The sequence below is a fragment of the Schistocerca serialis genome, chromosome 2 (assembly GCF_023864345.2).
Source record: "Schistocerca serialis cubense isolate TAMUIC-IGC-003099 chromosome 2, iqSchSeri2.2, whole genome shotgun sequence".
Lineage (NCBI taxonomy): Eukaryota > Metazoa > Arthropoda > Insecta > Orthoptera > Acrididae > Schistocerca > Schistocerca serialis.
Window position 1 is genome coordinate 931378911 of NC_064639.1, and position 23529 is coordinate 931402439.

Sequence of the window (23529 nt, forward strand, 5' to 3'; positions counted from 1 at the left end):
ACCACGCCTCAGCCCACTTGGTATTCCCCCTAAACTCGAAACGCATTGCAGAGGCTCTCCAACCCTATTGGAATGGCACCTCAGCGTCGAACGAAACAGGGATCCTGTCTGAAATTATTTAATCAAATGTAAGTGTATGGTTCCAAAGACCTTTTAAAAGTCCTAAACATCTGCTGTGTATAAACGCACACTGAAGCGACGAATAAAATTTGTACCAAGGCCGGGAATCGAACCCCGGCTTCCTGCTCTGTGCATGTATACATAATGTATGTTTGAGACTTGAAAATTGCTCTGAAACCTTATAGTTTCATTTGATCTATGTCTCATTTCGTTTGATTCTAAGGAGATATCCCAATACAGACTCACGTAAGACTTCGTAATTGTGACGTAGTGTTCTTTTGACGGCATGGGAAAGAAGTTAAAGAGCCTTATCAGATCAAAGTACACGTTCTGGATACCGGAACATACTTCTGGGCTTGTGATAGTTATTCTGCTTGAAGATACCATCGCCTTTGTGGAAGACATCAGCCATGAAAGGACGTAAGTAGTCTGCAATAATTTTGACGCGCGCATGGTACCTTCAATTCCAAACACAGAGGGCAAGAAATCCCAGCAGAATATCCCTAAGAGCATGTTACTGGCCCCACAGGCCTACATCAGTGGCGCAGTGTATGTTTCGATCAGCTATTCGCCTAGATGACGACGCTTCGGAAAGAAACATTCTCCCGTAAAATACCTCTACGGCGAATATCGCTTTTATTCACGTTAAGATAATGAGTGAATGAGTGTTGACTAAGGTGAACAATTATATACTTGCATTAAATAAGAGAAATACCGTTTTTCGATGAAATAATATCTTTCAATTTATAAGTATCTTGTTATCGCAAAAGTAAATTGTGAATTATGTTGTTACTGGCTGCACAGGCCTTCATCCATTGCGAAGTGTATTTTTCGAGCAGCTATCCGCCTAGATAACAACATTTCATAAACGACCATTGACCTGGAGTAGTAACAAAAGAGTCATCGGCACTGGCGACAGGTATTCATTGATTCACAGTTTGCGTTTATGTCCTAAACTCAGTCTGTAGTGAACCTGTGCCCCTTCAAACTCCTCTTGAAGCTGTGGCCGCCAGTATAAGGACGACGCAGGAAATAACTGTCTGCAGTGTATACCTTCCTCCAGATGGTGCAGTACCCCTCAATGTCCGTCTCGATGATGCCGTGCCCGCTGTAATAGTCGTTGGACCGACATAAGGAGCCTGCTGCAGAGCCCGAAGTTCAGTGGTCTGCATTGAACTATGTGCTCCCAAACACTTGTACCTGCATCAGCATTGTTACTTTGTTGTCAGACTTGCCTCAGATAGCCTCTAGCCCTGCTTGACGGATATCCGAGCTCCGACTTCTGTGACGAAGCGGCACGTCCAGAACCCTGGACCCCTTCAGTGGTTTCACCAGATTTCAGCCACTTACCATAGATGCACACGGCTAGAGTTACTCTCTACCAAAACTACGTTTCGGTAGTTTTGGTACAGTACATAAATAATGTAGTAAATACTAAGGTTACTAGTAATACTGGCGTCATTGTACGGAAAGAAACAAAAACGAATGTGTGAGAGAGGAACTGGGACCCGACGACTTCCTTTTTATTTTTGTTGTTTGTTTGTTTTGCACACAATTAAGACCGCACATCGTTCAGCGTTAGTTTATTTTATATCCTTACCAAATACAAATTGCACTTTATAAGAAAAAAAGTAGCTTTTCAGGTAACTTCTGCGCTTTCACGTATCCAAAACGATTACTTTTCATGCAAGTACAGTTTACATGCACAGACATTAAACATATCTGTATGATGGTTGTTGATATTTTCTGTACAGTCGAATGTACTTCATCATGATCAAAGGTAAGAGTTTCTTGTTATAATTGTTGAGCGAGAAAGTTGTTTAACAGTAACAGAAATATTTGTGATATAAGCTCGACGATGTATTGAAGCGATGTTTGATATGGTTTTGTTTTGCAATTTTTTAAATTTTACCTTTTTTGAGGAAATTGCGCTTCCTAGCACTGTACGAAAAAATTTAAAAATTTTGTGTTTTTTACTTTTACTACAAAATCCCTCTTTTTCGTGCTACAAATCAATAATTTTCGAATAAAGCCTGAATTACATTATGACAAGTGCAATTTGGCTATAGACATTATTTGTTTTTAAGTAATAGACAGGATAACCATTTAGAACTAAAATGTCAGGTAGTTTACGTGGCCCTTCATATATCCTCACTCAGTTTCTAGACGGTTCCGATTTCAATTTGTAGGGGAATTTTGTAAGCCACTGAAAGCATGTGCAAACAATGCAATGGAAATGAGGTAACGCCCAATAGGTATGCAACACCGCTAACTTACAGGTAATGCAGTTACGATCTTAACTGATCAAAGCTACTTGGAAAACTACCGTAGTCCACTCTTGCCTCGGTAATATTCCGCGGTACTCCACGGTAGGTTTATAACTCTAATCACGGCAGCAGCACGCGAACGCTCGACCGGCTTCAGCTTTTCCGAGATGTTCGTTCCCTGGCGCCGCGCCATACCAATCTGCTCCTATCGAATTCTCTTATTTCAGTGCATTTCACCGCTTGTGGCCCGTACCGTCACTAGAGTGTTACCACCGTCCGCGGTGCACCACTTCTAGGCCCTGCTTACTGCGACACTTGGTCGCAACGTCACCAGGCAGCTTCCAATCACGCAGTGGGCAGTTGTTAAAATACAGGGTGAAGACAAAATGCCGCTCTTAAGTCTGCATGCGATCCCTCTTCCCAATTTAAGACAAAAACGCATGCAGCAAAATCTAGTCCATCCACTAGATTTAAAACAATTCCATTAAAAAGAAAAAGTAACGAGTATATGGCAATGCTGTTACTGTGTGCAGCGTTGCCAAGAACTGGTAGATGAACCCTGCACTATGCCGGAACAATCCATTTAGCTAAGTGAGACAAGGCAATACCTACGTCGCTACTGTGCACACTCGGCGATGCTAGAGTCCCGTTTGCGCCGAACATTTTTTTGTTTTTCAGTTGAAACATCGAATTGCATTCCTTTTACATATCCACATTGCAGTATCTTGTGTGTTTCTTTCTGTTACTGTTACGTTTATTTAAACATTAAAACGTACCAAGAACGTCTTACAGACGTAAACGACCACTTTATTTCGTCCATGACACAAATAAAACCAACAGTCTGCATCCAGTGAGATATAAGAAAACACAATATGTGGGTTACACAAGATTGCACATTATGCTACGCACAATAATTCCATTCTATACGTTTGGCGTCAGGACTCATCTTCACACAGTCGGTACGTAAACGTACGAGCAAGTTGACCTTATAGAAGATGTTCAAAGCTACCGCTTTGCGTTTCCAAACACTCCACCGCTCGCTGGAAAATACTTTTCTGGACCCTACGCAACATCCGTGCATCCACCATTGCCGAAGTGTCATGTACACGATTTATTAGCTCTTGTATATCCTTGGGTAGAGTACAATTAGGTAACAGAAGTCATGGGATAGCGATACGCGCGTATGCAAATTGAGGCAGTATCACATGTACCAGGCATAAAAGGGCAGTGCATCGGTGGGGCTGTCATTTGCGCTCAGGTGGTTCAAGTGAAAAGTTCTGCGACGTGATTGTAGCTGCACGGCGGGAATTAACAGACATTGAACGCGAAATGGTAGGTGGAGTCGGATGCATGGGACATTCTATTTCAGAAATCATTAAGGAAATTTAATATTCCGAAATTCACAGTGTGAGAAGTGTGGCGAGAATACCAAATTTCCGGCATTACCTCTCACCGCCGACAACGCAGTGGCCGACGGCCTTCACTAAACGACCGAGAGCAGCGGCGTTTGCGTAGAGTTGTCAGTGCTAAGAGACAAGCAATACTGAGCGAAATAACCTCAGAAATCAATAAAGGACGAACTATGAACGTTATTGTGAAGACAGTGTGGCGAAATTTGGCGTCAGTGGTTTATGACAGCGGACGGCATTCACGAGTGCTTTTGCTAACAGCACAATATCGGCTGCAGTGCCTCTCCTGGGTTCGTGACCATATTGGTTGGATTCTAGACGACTGGAAAACAGTGGTCTGGTCAGCTGAGTTCCGATTTCAATTGATAAGATGGTAGGATTCGAGGGTGGCGCAGATCGCACGAAGCCACGGTCCCAAGGCACTGGGCAAGCTGGTGGTGGATCAATAACGGTGTGGGCTGTTTTTACATGACTGGATCTTCTGGTCCAGCTGAATCTGTCACTGTTTTGGTTATGTTCGGCTGCTTGGAGACCGTTTGCAGCCATTCATGGACTTCATGTTGCCGAACAATGGTCGACCTTTTATGGATGACAATGCGTCATGTCACCGGACCATACTTTTTCGCGGTTAGTTTTAGGAACATTCTGGACAGGTCGAATGAATGATTTAGCCACACAGATCGCCAGACATAAATCCCATCGAACAATTATAGGACATAACCGAGAGTTCATTTTATGTACAAAATCCTCCACCGGCAACGCTTTCCCGACCATGGACGACTATAAAGACAGAGCATGGCTCAATATTTCTGCAATGGACTACAAGCGACTTGTTGAATCCATGCCACGTCGAGTTGCTGCACTACACCGGACAAAAGAACATATGACACGATATTAGGAAGGGTCCCGTGACTTTCCTCACGTCAGTGTACTATAAACTTGTGCCTGTATGAGTCCCCACGAATAAAAATCTAGAGAATTTTTTCTGGGGAACGTGGAGAACGCCGCGTGGGGTAACTGCCCCGTCTATGGGGCGCCTTGCCGTGGTTCGCCCGGCTTCCCCCGTAGGAGGTTCAAGTCCTGCCTCGGGCATGGGTGTGTGTGATGTCCTTAGCGTAACTTAGTTTAAGTTAGATTAAGTAGTGTGTAAGCCTAGGGACCGATGACCTCAGCAGTTTGATCCCATAGGAACTTACCACAAAGTTCCCCCCCCCCCCCCCCCAAAAAAAGTGGGGACTAGAACATTGGACTAACACTAACAATTCATTTTCCTGAATACGCTACATTTAGATAGCTACGCACATTCGTTCCAAACTGACGTAGTATTGCAAGGAAATGTACGATACATGGGGCGCATTCAGCTTGGCCGGTAATAGGCAAGGGCACAAAAGTTCTCCTCCCACGATTCCAGCCCACAGGGTTATAAAGTAGCGTGCGAAAAGCCAGATTAACGGGTGACGTGTGGGTTGTGTTCCGAACAATAATGGATGTTTTGGTGGTTGAAAATACGTTCACAAGTGAAACAAAATCCGTCAGTCCATACCACGTCATTTATAAGTCCGCCGCGATAGCCGAGTGGTCAGCGTGACGGATTGCCGTCCTACGGGCCCGGGTTCGGTTCCCGGCTGGGTCGGGGATTTTCTCCGCTCATGGACTGGCTGTTGTGTTGTATTCATCATCATTTCATCCCCACATCCCCATCCGGAGCGTAAGGAGCCTCCCGGCCAATGACGCTAAAAGCTCATTCCCATTTCCACGTCATTTATAAATTATTTGTTATCTTCCATTTGGTTCAAAAGTCATTGACAAAACTGTACTCGTTGAATATAGCCTTCTAGCCACGGGTGTCGAGTTAGTGTGTGACGATATGGATGCATTTCGTTATCGTGCAACACTTCAACAACCAGTCTTCGAGATACCTGGAACTGTCTTGCACTTCGCTGAAGTGATTGGTGAACGGTTTCGAGAATCACATCCCATTTTTGTGGAGTACTTCTAGTTCTTGGACTATCTCTGTCCATTATTTGTGATGGAAGATTACTGGTTTCCCAAAGGCGTTGCTCCAGGCGACGAAAAACATTCTTATCGGGATGGCGCATTTGAGTTTAGCGTGAAGCGTAAGCACAAGCAGCAGAAGCAGCTTAGTTATCAGATGTACCCAGCACCAAGTCCACATCTACGTATTCATCGTTTGATTAACCAAGCTGCATGAACCTGAAAGGACCACTTATGGCTGAACGCTGTGCAGTTAGTACACACATGCATACAGGTTAATCGATCCCAGTGTCATGTGATAGTCTACTGTTACGTGATAAAATGATGTCCTGCCTGTAAATGACGAGAGCTAGGACAAAGAAAAATAGAGCCTGGCGCCTAACGAGCATTCGATCTGTAGCTCTATGGTGGATGTGGGTTTGATGTCCCAGCAGTCTACTCATTCAGCTGCGACGGCTGGTACGGTATTGCGGGGTGATATACGTACCTCTGTGCATTCCGATGCACGGCGTGACAGTCTTGAAAGATTTTAGTTTTCATATGTGGTTTCAAAATGCGCACGATCCGACTTTGCTAGATCTGTCTGTCGTCTGATCTGAATGAGGGATCGCATGCCGACCTGCAAGTGCGGCATTTCTTCTTCACCCTGTATTTGGACTCATCAGCTTACATTTATTTACATAAACGTTTTATTTGTTGATAAGGCTTTACAGACGACATTTTGTAGGCTTGAGCTCAAACACACAGTTCCTTTCAGCAGTAGCTCTCAAAAACACGTTTTTTTGACTGAGACATTTCGTTTGCTCAGTTAATCGGTCTATTACCGAGAGCGGCACGGCAGTGGTAAAATAAGATTTTGCAAGGTATCACTAAATCTCTTGGGGCAAACGCTGGAACTTTTTTCTTAAAGAGAAAAAAGAATATTGTTCATATCCTTCCCCATCCGTTGCCATATGCGAGTTACACGGTTATTAATCTTGCCAGTTTTCTATTATAAACGAAAACAACAAACGAACTGTATTTTTCGTGTAATATACCAAACAGTTTATGCCACCTTCTTGACCTTTGCTGACCAAAGACTTTACTGTTACACATCACTGGATTCGTCTCGATAGCCGCTATCAGAAAATAAGTACCAAGCTATAGCATCCCATTTAAAAAAAAAAAAAAAAAAAAAAGTTGATCTCCATATCTCTGAAGTGACCCCCACCTAACAACACAAAATGAACGTCATATTATGGCTCCCGTTGTCACATGCAACTCTTATCTCACATACTTTTCTGCGCCTGTCATACTTTCGGAGTTATACATGGTGGCAATAGTTAGTGACTCACTAAAAACAACAGTGCCTTTGTAAATTTATATACTTCACGCCCATGGAGAACACAGAATGGTTCTAAACAAAAACAGCAAAGACAGACAAGTATAAATCGCCCAGATAGCAGCAGATTTAATGTCTTCCGTTAAAAATGAGGTTTTAATTTTGATTTTCTTCGAACAGTAAAGAGATTTCCATTGATAAAAATGAGTATGTTTCATCTGAGAATCTTAAAATTTACCTTTCTGGAACTTAAATACATAGTCCATATGCAGTACAAATTAGAGCCTTCTGCCGCGTTTTCCTGCGTTTTTCTGTCTTTATGTGAAGGCTAATCTCAGGGACTACTACAGGGATTCTGATAATGTTACCAGTAATAAACTGCCTGATTTTCGATGACGGTTTGTAATTATAATTTATAATTCGATATTTATGAAATTATTAGTTTGTTTGCCGAATTTGTAAGCTCATCCCCTATCTTTATCTCGCTGGCTATCATTTTTGACCTTGTCCAGACGTGTAGGTTGCATAGGAAGCGAATTGAAGATCTTTATTGGTAGGATCCCGTACTCTCAGGTTCAGGAAAGATCTGTAGTGATTGCAGGTTGATACATATATCACCAAATATGGAACAAAGCCTATGTTTATTTTGTGAGTTCCACAAAAAATGCATCAAGACAGTTAGTAATTTCTATAATGACCGTATGCCACTACCATACATGCGGCCCTAAACGTAATTCGAACCACGGTAGTCTGTGATAGCGCCAGACCAGTGCAGTCTGCTAGGCACGTGTCCATAAAGCGTACTACCTGGCGTGCACCTAACTGCACCAATTGCTGTGCTCAGAAATGAAGGGCATTGCACTCCCAGACACGAACAACCGTACATGTAATTCAGGAAGCCCACACCAACAGGTAAATTATTCAACAAACTGATAAATGTGAAATGAGCGCATGGCAACGTTGGCCGGGAGGCCCCATCCGGGGTAGTTTGGCCACCAAGTGCAAGTCCTATTTCAGTCGACGCCACATTGGGTGACTTGCGCGCCGGTGGTTATGAAAGGATGATGAAGACTACACAACACCCAGTCCCGGAGAGGAGAAAATCTCCAACTCGGCCGGAAATCGAACCCGGGCCCACTTGTAAGGGAGGCGAGCTCATTACCATCCAGATAAACAGGCGGACAATAAACTGATAAAACTGGGGCACATGAGGATACACGAATCTCACAAGTAATACCTAAATCATGTTTGATTCATTCATACTGATCATGTGTGGCTGCAATAGCCTGAGAATTACTATGTGCAACTAAGTGTACCGAATATTGGTTATTTAGTGACAAGTTCTACATCCTTCTAAATGATCATATGCTTAAAGTTTTATTTTTCACCCACTCCACATGCACAAAGACAACGGGCAATTTCATGTGGTGTCAGTGGAAGGTACATTAGCATATCTCTTCTTATTGTTTTCTGACATGTCCCACATCTCAGATGATCTCCTCACTATGGTCAAGTTGGAAGTAAAAGTACATCTAATCTAATCCACAAAACATAATTCATATTATCAACATTGTAAAAACCATGATTTTTCTTCACTTTATTTATTTACGTAAACGTGACCTAAAATTGAATCTGATGCAATAATTGATACGCAGTTTCTTAATGTGTTATGGAAGTGACTATATTTATCTAATTTTCTGTCGTAACAATGCATCTATTTTTCAATGAAATAAGGTTTATTTGTATGAAATATTAGGCTGTTTGACAAGAGACTTTCAGAGGATTTACGATTTTAAAAATGAATTCAAGTTAAAATATTGCAAGTTGTTAGTAATACTTAATTTCTAAAATAATAGTTACGTAACTGATGTAAGAAATGAAGAAAGCGGAAGGGAACACAGACGTCTGAAAACGAGATTGACAATAAGTGCAATGAGCCAGAGAAGGAATGTCTAGAGGAGAAATACGCAGCTAAAAGGCTTGCATGAATGAATTAGAAATATGCGACGATTGGGAAACTGAAGAAACCTTTGGGGAGAAGAAATGCAGCTGCTTATTAGAAACTCAGTTGGCTCGAAGGTGGAAGGCATATATATGAGCTATGTAAAGGAAACAAACTTGAAGACGATATTTCAGAAACGAGAGAAGATGTAAATGAAAAGGGAATGGGAAAGGGATACGTAAAACTGTGAGATCAATTTGACAGCGTAGCTAAAGATTTAAACCGAACTAAAGCTTCTGTGCTAGAAGACGTCCTCAAAGAATCACTAAGATCTTTGAGACAGGCAACCATGAGAAAATTATTCCACCTTGTATGTGAGATGTATGAAACTACTGAAGTATTCTCAGACTTGAAGATGTCTGTAGGAAATGCAGTTTCAAAGAAGGCAGAGGCTGAGGGATGTGAATGTTGCTGTACAATCAATTCCCTAATTTTTTTTAAATAATTGCCATTGTAACTGTATGATCCTACCCCCATTAACCATGGACCTTGCCGTTGGTGAGGAGGCTTGCGTGCCTCAGCGATACAGATTGCCGTACCGTAGGTGCAACCACAACGGAGGGGTATCTGTTGAGAGCCCAGACAAACGTGTGGTCCCTGGAGAGGGGCAGCAGCCTTTCCAGTAGTTGCAGGGGCAGCAGTCTGGATGATTGACTGATCTGGCCTTGCAACACTAACCAAAACTGCCTTGCTGTGCTGGTACTGCGAACGGCTGAAAGCAAGGGGAAACTACAGCCGTAATTTTTCCTGAGGACATGCAGCTTTACTGTATGATTAAATGATGATGGTGTCCTCTTGGGTAAAATATTCCGGAGGTAAAATAGTCCCCCATTCGGATCTCCGGGCGGGGACTACTCAAGGGGACGTCATTATCAGGAGAAAGAAAACTGGCGTTCTACGGATTGGAGCGTGGGATGTCGGATCCCTTAATCGGGCAGGTAGGTTAGAAAATTTAAAAACGGAAATGGATAGGCTGAAGTTAGATATAGTGGGAATTAGTGAAGTTCGGTGGCAAGAGGAACAAGACTTTTGGTCAGGTGAATACAGGATTATAAATACAATTTCAAATAGCGGTAATGCAGGAGTAGGTTTAATAATGAATAAAAGAAATAGGAGTGCGGGTTAGCTACTACAAACAGCTTAGTGAACACATTATTGTGGCCAACATAAACAGGAAGCCCATGCCTACCACAGTAGTACAAGTTTATATGCCAACTAGCTCTGCAGATGATGATGAATTGATGAAATGTATGATGAGATAAAAGAAATTATTCAGGTTGTGAAGGGAGACGAAAATTTAATAGTCATGGGTGACTGGAATTCGGGAGTAGGAAAATGGAGAGAAGGAAACATAGTGGGTGAATATGGATTGGGGGAGAGAAATGAAAGAGGAAGCCGTCTGAAAGAATTTTGCTCAGAGCATAACTTAATCATAGCTTGGTTCATAAAAGAAGGTTGTATACATGGAAGAATCCTGGAGATACTAGAAGGTATCAGATAGATTATATAATGGTAAGACAGAGATTTAGGAAACAGGTTTTAAATTGTAAGACATTTCCAGGGGCAGATGTAGACTCTGACCACAATCTATTGGTTATGAACTGTAGATTAAAATTGAAGAAACTGCAAAAAGGTGGGAATTTAAGGAGATGGGACCTGGATAAACTGACTAAACCTGAGGTTTTACAGATTTTCAGGGAGAGCCTAAGGGAACAATTGACAGGAATGGGGGAAAGACATACAGTAGAAGACGAAAGGTTAGCTCTGAGGGATGAAGTAGTGAAGGCAGCAGAGGATCAAGTAGGCAAAAAGACGAAGGCTAGTAGAAATCCTTGGGTAACAGAAGAAATATTGAATTTAATTGATGAAAGGAGAAAATATAAAAATGCAGTAAATGAAGCAGGCAAAAGGGAAAACAAACGTCTCAAAAATGAGATCGACAGGAAGTGCAAAATGGGTAAGCAGGGATGGCTAGAGGACAAATGTAAGGATTTAGAGGCTTATCTCAATAGGGATAAGATAGATACTGCCTACAGGAAAATTAAAGAGACCTTTGGAGAAAAGATAGTCACTTGTATGAATATCAAGAAGTCAGATGGAAACCCAGTTCTAAGCAAACAAGGGAAAGCAGAAAGGTGGAAGGAGTATATAGAGGGTCTATACAAGGGCGATGTACTTGAGGACAATATTGTGGAAATGGAAGAGGATGTAGATGAAGATGAAATGGGAGATACGATACTGCGTGAAGAGTTTGAGAGAGCACTGAAAGACCTGAGTCGAAACAAGGCCCCGGGAGTAGACAACATTCCTTTGGAACTACTGACGGCCTTGGGAGAGCAAGTCCTGACAAAACTCTATTTGGTGAGCAAGATGTATGAGACAGGCGAAATACCCTCAGGCTACAAGAAGAATATAATAATTCCAATCCCAAAGGAAGCAGGTGTTGACAAATGTGAAAATTACCGAACTATCAGTTTAATAAGTCACAGCTGCAAAATACTAACGCGAATTCTTTACAGACGAATGGAAAAACTGGTAGAAGCCGACTTCGGGGAAGATCAGTTTGGATTCCGCAGAAATGTTGGAACACGTTAGGCAATACTGACCCTACGACTTATCTTAGAAAATAGATTAAGGAAAGGCAAACCTACGATTCTAACAATTATAGACTTAGAGAAAGGTTTTGACAATGTTGACTGGAATACTCTCTTTCAAATTCTAAAGGCGGCGGGGGTAAAATACAGGGAGCGAAAGGCTATTTACAATTTGTACAGAAACCAGATGGCAGTTATAAGAGTCGAGGGACATGAAAGGGAAGCAGCGGTTGGGAAGGGAGTGAGACAGGGTTGTAGCCTGCCCCGATATTATTCAATCTGTATATTGAGCAAGCAGTAAAGGAAACAAGAGAAAAATTTGGAGTAGGTATTAAAATCCAGGGAGAAGAAATAAAAACTTTGAGGTTCGCCTATGACATTGTAATTCTGTCAGAGACAGCAAAGGACTTGGAAGAGCACTTGAACGGAATGGACAGTGTCTTGAAAGGAGGATATAAGATGAACATCAACAAAAGCAAAACGAGGATAATGGAATGTAGTCGAATTAAGTCGGGTGATGCTGAGGGAATTAGATTAGGAAATGAGAATTAGGAAATGAGACACTTAATGCAGTAAAGGAGTTTTGCTATTTGGGGAGCAAAATAACTGATGATGGTCGAAGTAGAGAGGATATAAAATGTAGACTGGCAATGGCAAGGAAAGCGTTTCTGGAGAAGAGAAATTTGTTAACATCGAGTATAGATTTAAATGTCAGGAAGTCGTATCTGAAAGTATTTGTATGGAGTTTAGGGATGTATGGAAGTGAAACATGGACGATAAATAGTTTGGACAAGAAGAGAATAGAAACTTTCGAAATGTGGTGCTGCAGAAGAATGCTGAAGATTAGATGGGTAGATCACATAACTAATGAGGAGGTATTGAATAGAACTGGGGAGAAGAGGAGTTTGTGGCACAACTTGACAAGAAGAAGGGACCGGTTGGTAGGACATGTTCTGAGGCATCAAGGGATCACCAATTTAGGAAGGCAGCGTGGAGGGTAAAAATCGTAGAGGGAGACGAAGAGATGAATACACTAAGCAGGTGCAGTAAGTACTGGGAGATGAAGAAGCTTGCACAGGACAGAGTAGCATGGAGAGCTGCATCAAACCAGTCTCAGGACTGAAGACAACAACAACAGCAACAACTGTATGATGATTTGATACAAACAATCAGTTTGGTTCAGAAAAATGGCCAATCTCAAGTGTACAACGACATTATTTACACGAAAAGCTTCAGATCATGACGGCTTGTGTCTGCATCACTCTTAAAGACCAACTGCATCAAGACCCTAGCATGCAGCTAGAACATAAGATAATACGTTGAAGGCCGAAACACACAGACCGACTCAGTCCAAAATCGTCGCCCTTTACCTTTTGAGCTATTCTTATTCATTAATTACAGACTGTGATATTACATTGTTAAGCAAACCATTTTTCTTGGGATTATGTACAGATTTTGTTTAATGTGACTGAATGTTGTACTGATACAAATTCAAATAATGTCGTCGTGCAGGATGGGTATGACAAGTACTAATTCGCCCTGGAGGTTTAATATAATGAGAAATTTATTTATGTCCGTGGAAAAATATATTTTCAATGGGCATCACAAAACCACATTGTACATACTTGGTTACATGCGATTTAATATTAAGTGATCTATAAGAGCTGTGAAATTTTTATAGGCCAGCGGTTACATAAATTCTTTCAGAGTCACGGGAAAGAGTATACCTGATGGGTGTCTTTCGCCAGAGCAGGACATCCCCATGATTTCCTGAAATTTGATTTTCGGTGGAAGTGGTTACATCTTGGTGCGTGTCGCTGGAGCTGCGGGTCATTTGAACTGAAAGGTCGATTGTGAGGTTTTGTGGTCGGAAAATTGTTCCTCTATCGTGAATCTTTGCAAACCTTTGTTTCAAAAAATACGAAAGGTGGCTTCCCAAGGCCATCAGTATCTAGTGGAGTTGATCTCACGTCGCAACGCCGACGTCAGGTAAAAGGGACTATTAAAGGTTACTAAAGAGCGACACTAGTTCAATTGCGCATGCGTGATGCTTACAATCGAGGTAAAGGGCACTATAGTCTTAAGAAGTTCCAAAATTCACTCTTATATTAGGAGCACGGTACACAGTAGTTCATGGTCTGGAAACGACCAGCGTGTTTCAGGCATAGCTACTACAACTTATGATCAATACAGAACCTTGTTGCTAACACAGGAGTGGAACACCGGGCGACGTCAACGAAAAAATGCAGTGATAACACATATAATGTGAACTATAGCTGTGTTTATCTATCATTTCATTACTGATTTTCACATGTGCTGTATTTCAGTGATATTATCTTACAAAAGATGTGTGTGACCTCTAACGGTGAGATTAGAGATTGTTCATCACAAAAACAGTAGCACGAACCATTGGCATGCAAAACTGCGCTTCTTATCACGGCAAACATTTGAATGGGGTCTAAGAGTAGGACTCCGGTAATGCGAAGAAACAAAATACTGATATAATAAGACCAAAAACACAGATATTGCAATGTCGGGGTTTTGTGCTGTATTTTGATTTTCTTAAAATAATTACGCTGTCTGAACAAGAAACTTTTTCCATTAATTTAATGGTGTTGCACAACAATTGAGTCCTCAAACTGCAAATGTGGGATTCAAAGAAGTTGTCAGAGCGAAGTGGAACAGAACAGTACGCAAATCGAACTAAACCTTAACATGTCTTCCTCATTCAAGCAGCCCAATATAAAAGACAACATTAATTACAATTTTCAAACGATGACAATGTATGAAAATGGTAGTGGATTGCTTGAATGCGGAAGTGATGTATGTGACGAAGTGACTTAAATTAGCTGAGCATGTTGTTCTGTTCCGCTTTGCTTTGGTCACTTCATACAAATATAGTTCCTGCCCTTTGAAGACCGAATCTCTGTGGAACACTATCAGATCAGCAGAAATGTTTATTGGTCAATCAACATAATTATTTTAACCAGAGAGAAACACAAAAATAGCTCACGAAATTGAAATACGTGTGTTTCTTGTCGTATTATACCGTTATTATGGTTTTTTGCATTATCGGTTCTTCTCTTAAACCATGAATAGCTGATCATTCAAATATCTCTCGTGGTTAGACGCGTAGTTTTGCGTGAAAATGGCTCATAATGAGATAGATTTGTTGTTCTAGAAATTAAAAAAAAAACATTAGCTGTACAGTACTTAAATCCCGATTTATTATAACCTTTTGTTCCTGTTCAGAATAAAAGAATTGCTTGGAATTCTAAACGTATCCTTGATATAAACATAGACATGTCTAAAGAAGTTCGTAACTGATTACATGGAAACGGTTCAAACGCCTGACCACAGGTTGCGCAGAATATCGAAAACTTCAGTGGAACGCATCTGGTTCGTGGTCTCTCTCCCGACAGACATGGAGCTGATTGAATATGTATGGGATCTGATCACTCGGCCTTCAGCAGACAGCGCCGGTAAATTTTATTCCCGGATCGAAGCAGCCTACGTCCCAGGGATAAATCGAATGTCGTTAACCTTAGCTGTGGCACTTGATCGAAGTAACTGAAAGACATTGTCGCCGAAACATACCCTACTTTAGCCACACACAGAATATTTCACTGTAGATAGATTAATTGTGGCGTATTTGACAGATGCTCATTCAACGCAAGTAAGTAATGTGATAGTACCAACTAGAAACTGTAATATTTTTCACGGGTCTTACCGATGGTCTAATTAGTGATCAGCTGATATTCGTTGTACTTTTCATGATTACTGATGGTTGTAGTGTAGTTATCAGTATCTGTGGAAGCCGTCTGTTTTAAAGGAGTTTCATGTTACATATTCATAGTGGTTTGCTAAACATTTGTACGATTCAGAGACCCTATGGCCAAGGTTTCTAGAGTAGCTTTATCTCTCGTAGAGTATAGCAAAGCATGTGTTTACCCAGTCCTTTGAACACTCTGTTGCAGTAGTCAATTACTTCGTTTGGTGACGAGGTTTGAATTCGATAGGACAGTGTGACCTGCCGGACACTTAGTCTTCAAGTCTTTGTACGTCCATCTTTTCAGAGATGGATGTGGGACTCGGCTGTTCAGTACAGGATGTCAAATCAAACACCTTTCAGCCATCTAAATTCCGAACTGTTAACAAATGTTTTACCTTCGCTCTGTTCTCGTCAGTATATGTCCATATTGTTTTACTCCAGTTGTTTTCCGGGCAATGCATTAGCATTGCAACGTGATTATCTATGCATAACATGCAGTATTGACCTCCGTTTAGTAGGTTAAATGACTTGCATCATCCCTCTCTTTGATTATTTATGTCATACTGTTACCATTGTGTCTGTACACAGGGCCTGAAGATGGCGTAGTAAATCGCCGAAATTGGTAGCCAAGTAAAGTAAAAGTTCGGAAATTAGACGACTGAAAGATGTTTTATTTGACACCCATCACTTACTCTTCATTCCCTTTTGAAGCTGTGGTATTCTTATGACTGGTGCTGACTTGTAAGATAAATATATCTGTCTTGTGATATTGAGATTGGCTTATTTTGTGCAGGATTACTGATAAGAGGATTCCTAGCTCACTGTACTGACCTAATTATTTGTTACGTGATTTTTCTGGTTTATCTGCGGGACGTGCTTTGCAGTTGTGTTTCATGTGAGCAAAGCTAACTCTTTGTACGATTTCCATTTTTGTCGGAATAATAGACATCAATATCCGCTTTTCATCGATCCATCCGAGCCTAGTAGTCGCTTACCACATTACTTTGCAATTAATTAAATAATAGTGCGAAAATTAGAATTAATGTGGGGTTATTCTTCTATCTTCTGTAAATTTGTTGTTCTGGAAGAACTCGTGGTATGTGGGAGGACATTTTTATGTGTTATTCATAAGCTTTTGTGACTCCTTTCTGAATAATAACTGAGTTTAAATTCAACGCTCTCATGAATTCTTTCCCTCACGACTTTTCAGTCCTCCGACCTTTAATAGTGACCCACACATGTGTTCGCAAAAGCCTTAGTTCATGAAAGCACCACGTCCAAGCGGAAAGTATTGTAATATTTTTTGAACTTCCTTCAGCACAAGCAACATTTCATAAAATGTCTACGGCGGTAAAATTATTTTCTGATGTAAATTTGGTTCTTGGGCAAGACGTCGGATGTTGTTGTGAAGTTCCCACAATATTTCGTCGGCGCAACTAACAGACATCTTCAGCTATGGCGGACACACTGATACGGCCCCTCATCTGATATTATATGCAATTTCCAGCTAAGTAGGGTGAATGACTGATCTTCAAGACACAAGTTGCGGCGACGAATACTTCTGCATCTTGCTTTCAAATGAGGCATTTTCTGTTCAATAGGTGTAGAAAATACAGCGTGCAGTTACATCTTAATTGCACGTAACATTTGTGTCAGGAGTATTACACTAAAAAGAAAATCACTGAAAAGTCTGATTAAAACAGTAGAAGATTTTGCCTCTTCATTACACTTTTGCGCTTTGAAAGTTCGTTCACTACCTCATATTTCACTAAATGCACTGAGAAATGTATTAATATCGCACCAACAGCCGTTATACTGATACTGTTTTATTAGTGAACCAGTTTTGAAGTTCCAATCACGTTCTCTTCAGGTCTGTCTCATGACAGCAAGTATAGCTCGTGCAAGTATAAGACAAGGCAGGCCTGAAAATGACGTGATTGGAACGTTGAAGGTAGTTGCATAATAAAACAATGTCAGTGTAACTGCTGTTTGGATTGCACTATTAAATTTCATCGACCAACCGCTGTGCCATGCTTCTGAACCCAGGATCGAGTTACATTTACCAAAAATACTCAGATCACGTTATTTTTCACTTATGGGTCGAATTGCATCAAACGGGAACGTTTACAAGGCATTAAACCCCGAGACACAGTATACTATGAACTCATAGGTTAAAGTTTTAAGGTAGTGGCCGCTTCCCTCTGGTTTAGTGAATCTTGAAAAAACTGTACGTGGATGACATCGCATACCACGTGGTATCGTTAATGCACAGCGCAAATAGTTTGCGGGACACGGAGGATTATCGGCATTTGCTGTGGCATACCAACCACCCTGTGTGTGGCTTTTAGGCTGCGTTGTCAGCACGTTTAAGCAAATTCAGCGTTGTTCCCTACTCTCCGCTTCGGAAAATATGGCACGCTTCAGAAAATATGGCACACAAAGTCAAAATTCGGTAACACGCAAAAAAAATGTAAACAATTGACTGACAAGTGGCAGGCTCGACTTCCCACGACTGCGGCGACAGGAAAGCATTCTGCCACAAAGTCAACATAAATTTCTCTAAGTATGGTAACAGTGGCCTTCATACGACGGGATAGACTGCGAGAGAAAAGGACAGGTTACTGCTTTATTGTAGTAGTAGTAGATTTCCATCTGCTGTTGAAAAGTCATTCCGGAATACGACAAAATATTAGTTTTCGTGTATCTTTTGCACAAACAACACTGAGCTATGTCGTCCGTTCCAAGGGAAGAATCTGTTTCACATTGTACGGCATCAAATTGGTAGCGATTTTACTGGACAAAAAGCAAATAACTAGGAAGTTTGCTAGGCTTACCTTCAATTCCTTGTTGCCTTGGTTTGTGGGATACATCTGTAAAGGAAAAAGAAAATGTATATCAGTATTATACAAATAAGCGTCAAGGTAGACAACATTCTAAGTAAAATTAATTGCTTTAAGAGCGAAAGATAAAACCACTCTTCAACCAGTCTTTCTTTGTGTGTATGTTGGAAATCTAAAGAACTCTCATATGACATTCAATTTCTGTTAATGTGCGACAATCTTAAGACCTTAAAATTCGTATCAGAAAGTGTTATGAAACAACCGGAATGTTATCATTGGCAGAGAAAGGAAAACAATTAGCATTTAAAAATTTTCGGTCGTTTAGAAGAAATGCTTTGCACACAATACCTACAAGGAGCGAAGAGTCTGTCTCCTCGTCTCGCTATGACGTTCTCCCCACGACCATCAAATAACTTGCGCTTCATTTCGGTTACACAATAATCACACAAAAACGCTGAAGGATTACAATAACTAGAGACTAAAGACTGCGTTTCATTAGGAGAGCAAGTAGGAGATGGAACAAGTCTACAAAAGATTGTTTCTAATATTGTCCATCTTAACGATATAAGGTTGCAGTTGGTAAGGTAATCGCTATAAATATTTCAGCATACCACCACTAATATTACGAAGAGCTCCTATCATCCGCCTTCGCAGTTAATCCTACATAAAATACACTTCAGAGCAGTCAAAGCCACCTTGAGTTCTTTTGAAGCGTATTTTATGTAGGATTAATTTAGCCTGATATTGGAGTTTGACTCCCGAAAAGCGTTGCTGTGGGTTATTTTCATGTACGTACTATTAGTGGTTGTGTGCGTGGTAGTGGTAAGTTCCTGTGGGACCAAGCTACTGAGATCATCGGTCGGTTGTGTGCTAAAATATTTATAACGAATACGAAAAATATTGCCTAAACTACGGTTGTCCACCACCTGCTGAAGTATTGCTATGCGGTTGTTGTTGTTGTTGTTGTTGTGGTCTTCAGTCCAGAGACTGGTTTAATACAGCTCTCCATGCTACTCTATCCTATGCAAGCCTCTTCATCTCCGAATAGCTACTGCAGCCTACATCCTTCTGAATCTGCTTAATGTATTTATCTCCTCGTCTCCCTCTACGATTTTTTTTTCCTTCAAGCTTCCCTCCAATGCTAAATTGGAGATCTCTTGATGCCTCAGAATGCATCCTACCAACCGAGCCCCATTCTTCTAGCCAAGTTGTGCCACAAATTCCTCTTCTCACAAATTCTATTGAGTACCTCCTCATTAGTTACGTAATCTACCCATCCAATCTTCAACATTCTTCTGTAGTACCACATTTCGAAAGCTTCTATTCTCATCGTGTCTAAACTATTTATCGTCCACGTTCCACTTCCATACATGGCTACACTCCATACAAATACTTTCAGAAAAGACTTCTTGACACTAAAATCTTTATTCGATGTTAACAAATTTCTCTATTTCAGAAAAGTTTTCTTGCCATTGCCCATCTAAATTTTACATCCTCTCTCCTTCGACCATCATCAGTTATTTTCTTCCCAAATAGCAAAACTCATCTACTACTTTAAGTGTCTCGTTTCCTAATTTCATTCCCTCACTGTCACCTGGTTCGACTACTACTCCTTATCCTTGATTTGCTTCTGTTGATGTTCATCTTATACTCTCCTTTCAAAACACTGTCCATTCCGCTCAGCTGCTCTGTCAGGTCCTTTGCTGCCTCTGACAAAACTACAAGGTCGTAGGCAAATCTCTATGCATTTTAACTCCTATTCCCAATTTTTCTTTTGTTTCTTTTAATGCTGGCTCAATATACATATCGAATGATATCGGGGATAGGCTAAAACCCTGTCTCACAATCTTATCATCCACTACTCCCCTTTCATGCCCCTCGACTCTTGTAACTGCCGTCTGGTCTCTGTACAAATTGTAAATAGCCTTTCGCTCCCCGTATTTTACTCCTGCCACCTTCAGGATTTGAAAGAGAGTATTCCAATCAACATTGTCAAAAGCTTTCTCTAAGTCTACTAATGCTAGAAACGTACATTTGCTTTTCCTTAACCTAGCTTCTAACATAAGACGTAGGATCAGTAACGCCTCGCTTGTTTCAGTATTTCTACTGAATTCAAACTGGTCTTTCCTGAGGTCAGCTCCTACCAGCTTTTCCGTTAGTCTTTGAAGAACTGGTGTTAATATTTTGCAACCTTGACTTATTAAACTGATAGTTCGGTAATTTTCAAACCTGTGAACACCTGCTTTCTTTGAGATTAGAATTATTATATGCTTCTTGAAGTCTGAGGGTATTTAGCTTGTCTCATACATCTTGCTCACCAGACGAAAGAGTTTTCTCATGGCTGGCTCTCCCAAGGCTATCAGTAGCTCTAATGGAATGTTGTTTATTCCCGGGTCTTTGTTTCAACTTGTGTGTTTCAGTGCTTTGTCATATTCTTCACGCGGAATTATATCTTCCATTTCATCTTCATGTACGTCCTCTTCCATTTCCATAATATTGCCCTCAAGTACATCGCCCATGTATAGACCCTCTATACACTCCTTCTACTTTTATGCTTTCCCTTCGTTACATAGGACTGGTTTTCTATCTTAGCTCTTGATATTCGCACAAGTGGTTCTATTTTCTCCAAATGTCTCTTTAATTTTCCTGTGGTCAGTATCTACCTTACCCCTACTGATACAGGCTTCTACATCCTTGCATTTGTCCTCTAGCTATCCCTTCTTAACCATTTTGCACTTCCTGTCGATCTCCTCTTTTAGACGTTTTTATTTTGTCTGCTTCGTTTACTGAATTTTTATGTTTTCTCCTTTCATCAATTAATTTCATTATATCTTGTGTTACGTAAGGATTCCTACTAGCCCTCGGCTTTTTTTACCCACTTCATCCTCTGTTTGCTTCACTATTTCATTTCGCAAAGCTACTCATTCATCTTCTAATGTATTTCTTTCCTCTATTCATGTGAATCGTTTCTAATGCTCTCTGAAATTTTCTGTAACCTCTGGTTCTTTCAGTTTACCCAAGTCCCATCTCCATAAATTCCTACCTTCTTGCGGTCTTCAGTTTTGTCTACAGTCAACATCTGTCCCTGGAAATATCTTATAATCTAAAACCTGGTTCCTAAATCCCTGTCTTAACTTGATACAATCTACCTGAAATCTTCCATTATCTCCAGGCCTCTTCCACGTCTACGACCTTCTTTCATGATTCTTGAACTAAGTGTTAGCTATCATTAAATTATGCTCTGCGCAAAATTCTACCAGGTGCCTTCTTTTTTTATTCCTTACCCCAGTCCATTATGATCTATTACTTTTCCTTCTCTCCCTTTCCCTACTGTCGAACTCCAGTCCCCCATGATTATTAAATTTTTGTCTCTCTTAATTATCTAAAAATTTTTTTATAGTATCATACATCTCTTCAACCTCCTCATCGTCTGCGGAGCTAGATGGCATATAAACTTGTACTACTGTGGTAGTCGTGGGCTTCGTGTCTATCTTGGCTAGAATAATGCGTTCACTATGCTGTTCGTAGTAGCTTATCCGCGTTCCTATTTTTTATTCATTTTCAAGCGTACTCCTGCGTTACCCGTATTTGATTTTGTATTTATAATCCTGTATTTACTTGAACAGCAGCAATACATGACAAGTATCAGAGAGGTAGCTGTTGCACTGTTGTTCGACGCAGCTAACCGCTACCAACAGATGTGATTCGAAGGTTATTTGAACGCAATGTTACATCACCAGGGCGATGTTGAAATCATCGCTGGCTTTTAGTTAGGCACTTTGTAATTCTGTTTGTTCTTGTCTTCTTAACGGTGTTGTTACTTAAGAAGTCTCTTAATGACGTTGTGGTGTCAGCTGTTTAACAATTTTCTTTCTGGTCATTGGCTGTCGTCTGGGTTTTTGTTTACGCATTTGGCTCCTGGGGTAAGTTACAAAGACAAACTGGCACTTACAAGAGTAACTCCCCATCGCTGCCCCCTCAGACGTTCTGGCAAAGTGACGCAAGGGATACCATGTCAACAACTGAACACTGACCAAGCATAAAAACAGGTAGCAGGTTTACTGAATTGTAAAAAAGAAGCAAAATAGAAACAGTGAACGGTCATTGCTCCAGATGAACAGAATCGAGTGAATTGCAACAACCCTGTCATCGTGGTTGTGTACTCACGGTGTTGGACTATAAAGCGGAAGATCCGTGTTCAAACCTCCCTCGTGCAATTTTTTTTCACAAAATTATTATCTCCGCGTCCGGTCATTGACTTTTCTGTTCTCCTTCAGCAGTCTTGATAACTGTCATACTATACATTGGCTACAGAATATCAGTCATGTGGTAGGAGTGTATCACCGTCACAAGTTAATGTGATGAGTGTGAGAGCAGGTGAGATGCCGCATAGACCCCTCACAGAAACAAAAACAACAAACAAACGGGCGTGAACCATGTTATAACAAAGGAATTCAAGAGTCGAAACTTCCAAAACGGAACTGAAGAGTCATAACAATCGGAACTTTTGTAGAACAAATAGGTTGTACGTTCGTCTGAAGGTCCCTTCCCTATACCTAGCTGTTGCAAACGGATGTTACACCACGACACAGACACGAATTTGAATACAGCCAACGGACACGTCAATGACCGGACGGACAGTTTATAATGTCCTAAAAAAAAGAAAAAAAAAAAAAAAATATCTGAAGTCGACGGATCTCCCATGTCGTAGTACAGAACCGTGACGACATAACCACAACGCATCACCATCCAAATTCGTTCGATATTTCTCACCTTGAGCTTGGACCGTTCACTGTTTCTGTTTTGCTTCTTTTTCCCCAGTTCAGTGCACCTTCTTCCTGTTTCCATGCTTGATATGTGTTCAGTTTTGACGGACTATACACTGGGCTATATTACCACTAAATCTGACGGGGGTGCGATTGGGTTTTTCCCTTGTTTCTCATTTCAGAAAGGTACACGAAATATGTAGTTCACCATACATGGATAGTATTGAAGTAATTACGATGTTGTATGTGAATACAAGGTTATGAAAATCCTCTGGCTGATCAGTAAACCTCTTTATATCTTAATGTGTTTATTTCACTTTTTTTCGTTTTAAAAGCAGTTTTTTTCCAATCAGGAACTAAGAAAGTTTCTCGCTTATTTTACAATTGTAATTTACCTTTATGCCTTTTCTTTCAAAACTGAAATTGTTAAGTTCCAAGAGTTA

General features: G+C 40.8%; 1 protein-coding gene across 1 annotated transcript in view; it reads right to left on the reverse strand.

Moving 5' to 3' along the window:
- The window catches only part of LOC126456525 (agrin-like), a 1113065-nt gene extending 1094320 nt beyond the window's left edge, over positions 1-18745 (reverse strand). Inside the window, exons 1-2 of the mRNA XM_050092274.1 lie at positions 18673-18745; positions 18315-18350 (exon numbers count right to left, since the gene is read on the reverse strand). Of these exons, the coding sequence (XP_049948231.1) occupies positions 18315-18350; positions 18673-18745 (109 nt within the window). The remainder of the gene's footprint in view (positions 1-18314; positions 18351-18672) is intronic.
- Between the last annotated feature and the right edge of the window lie 4784 nt (positions 18746-23529).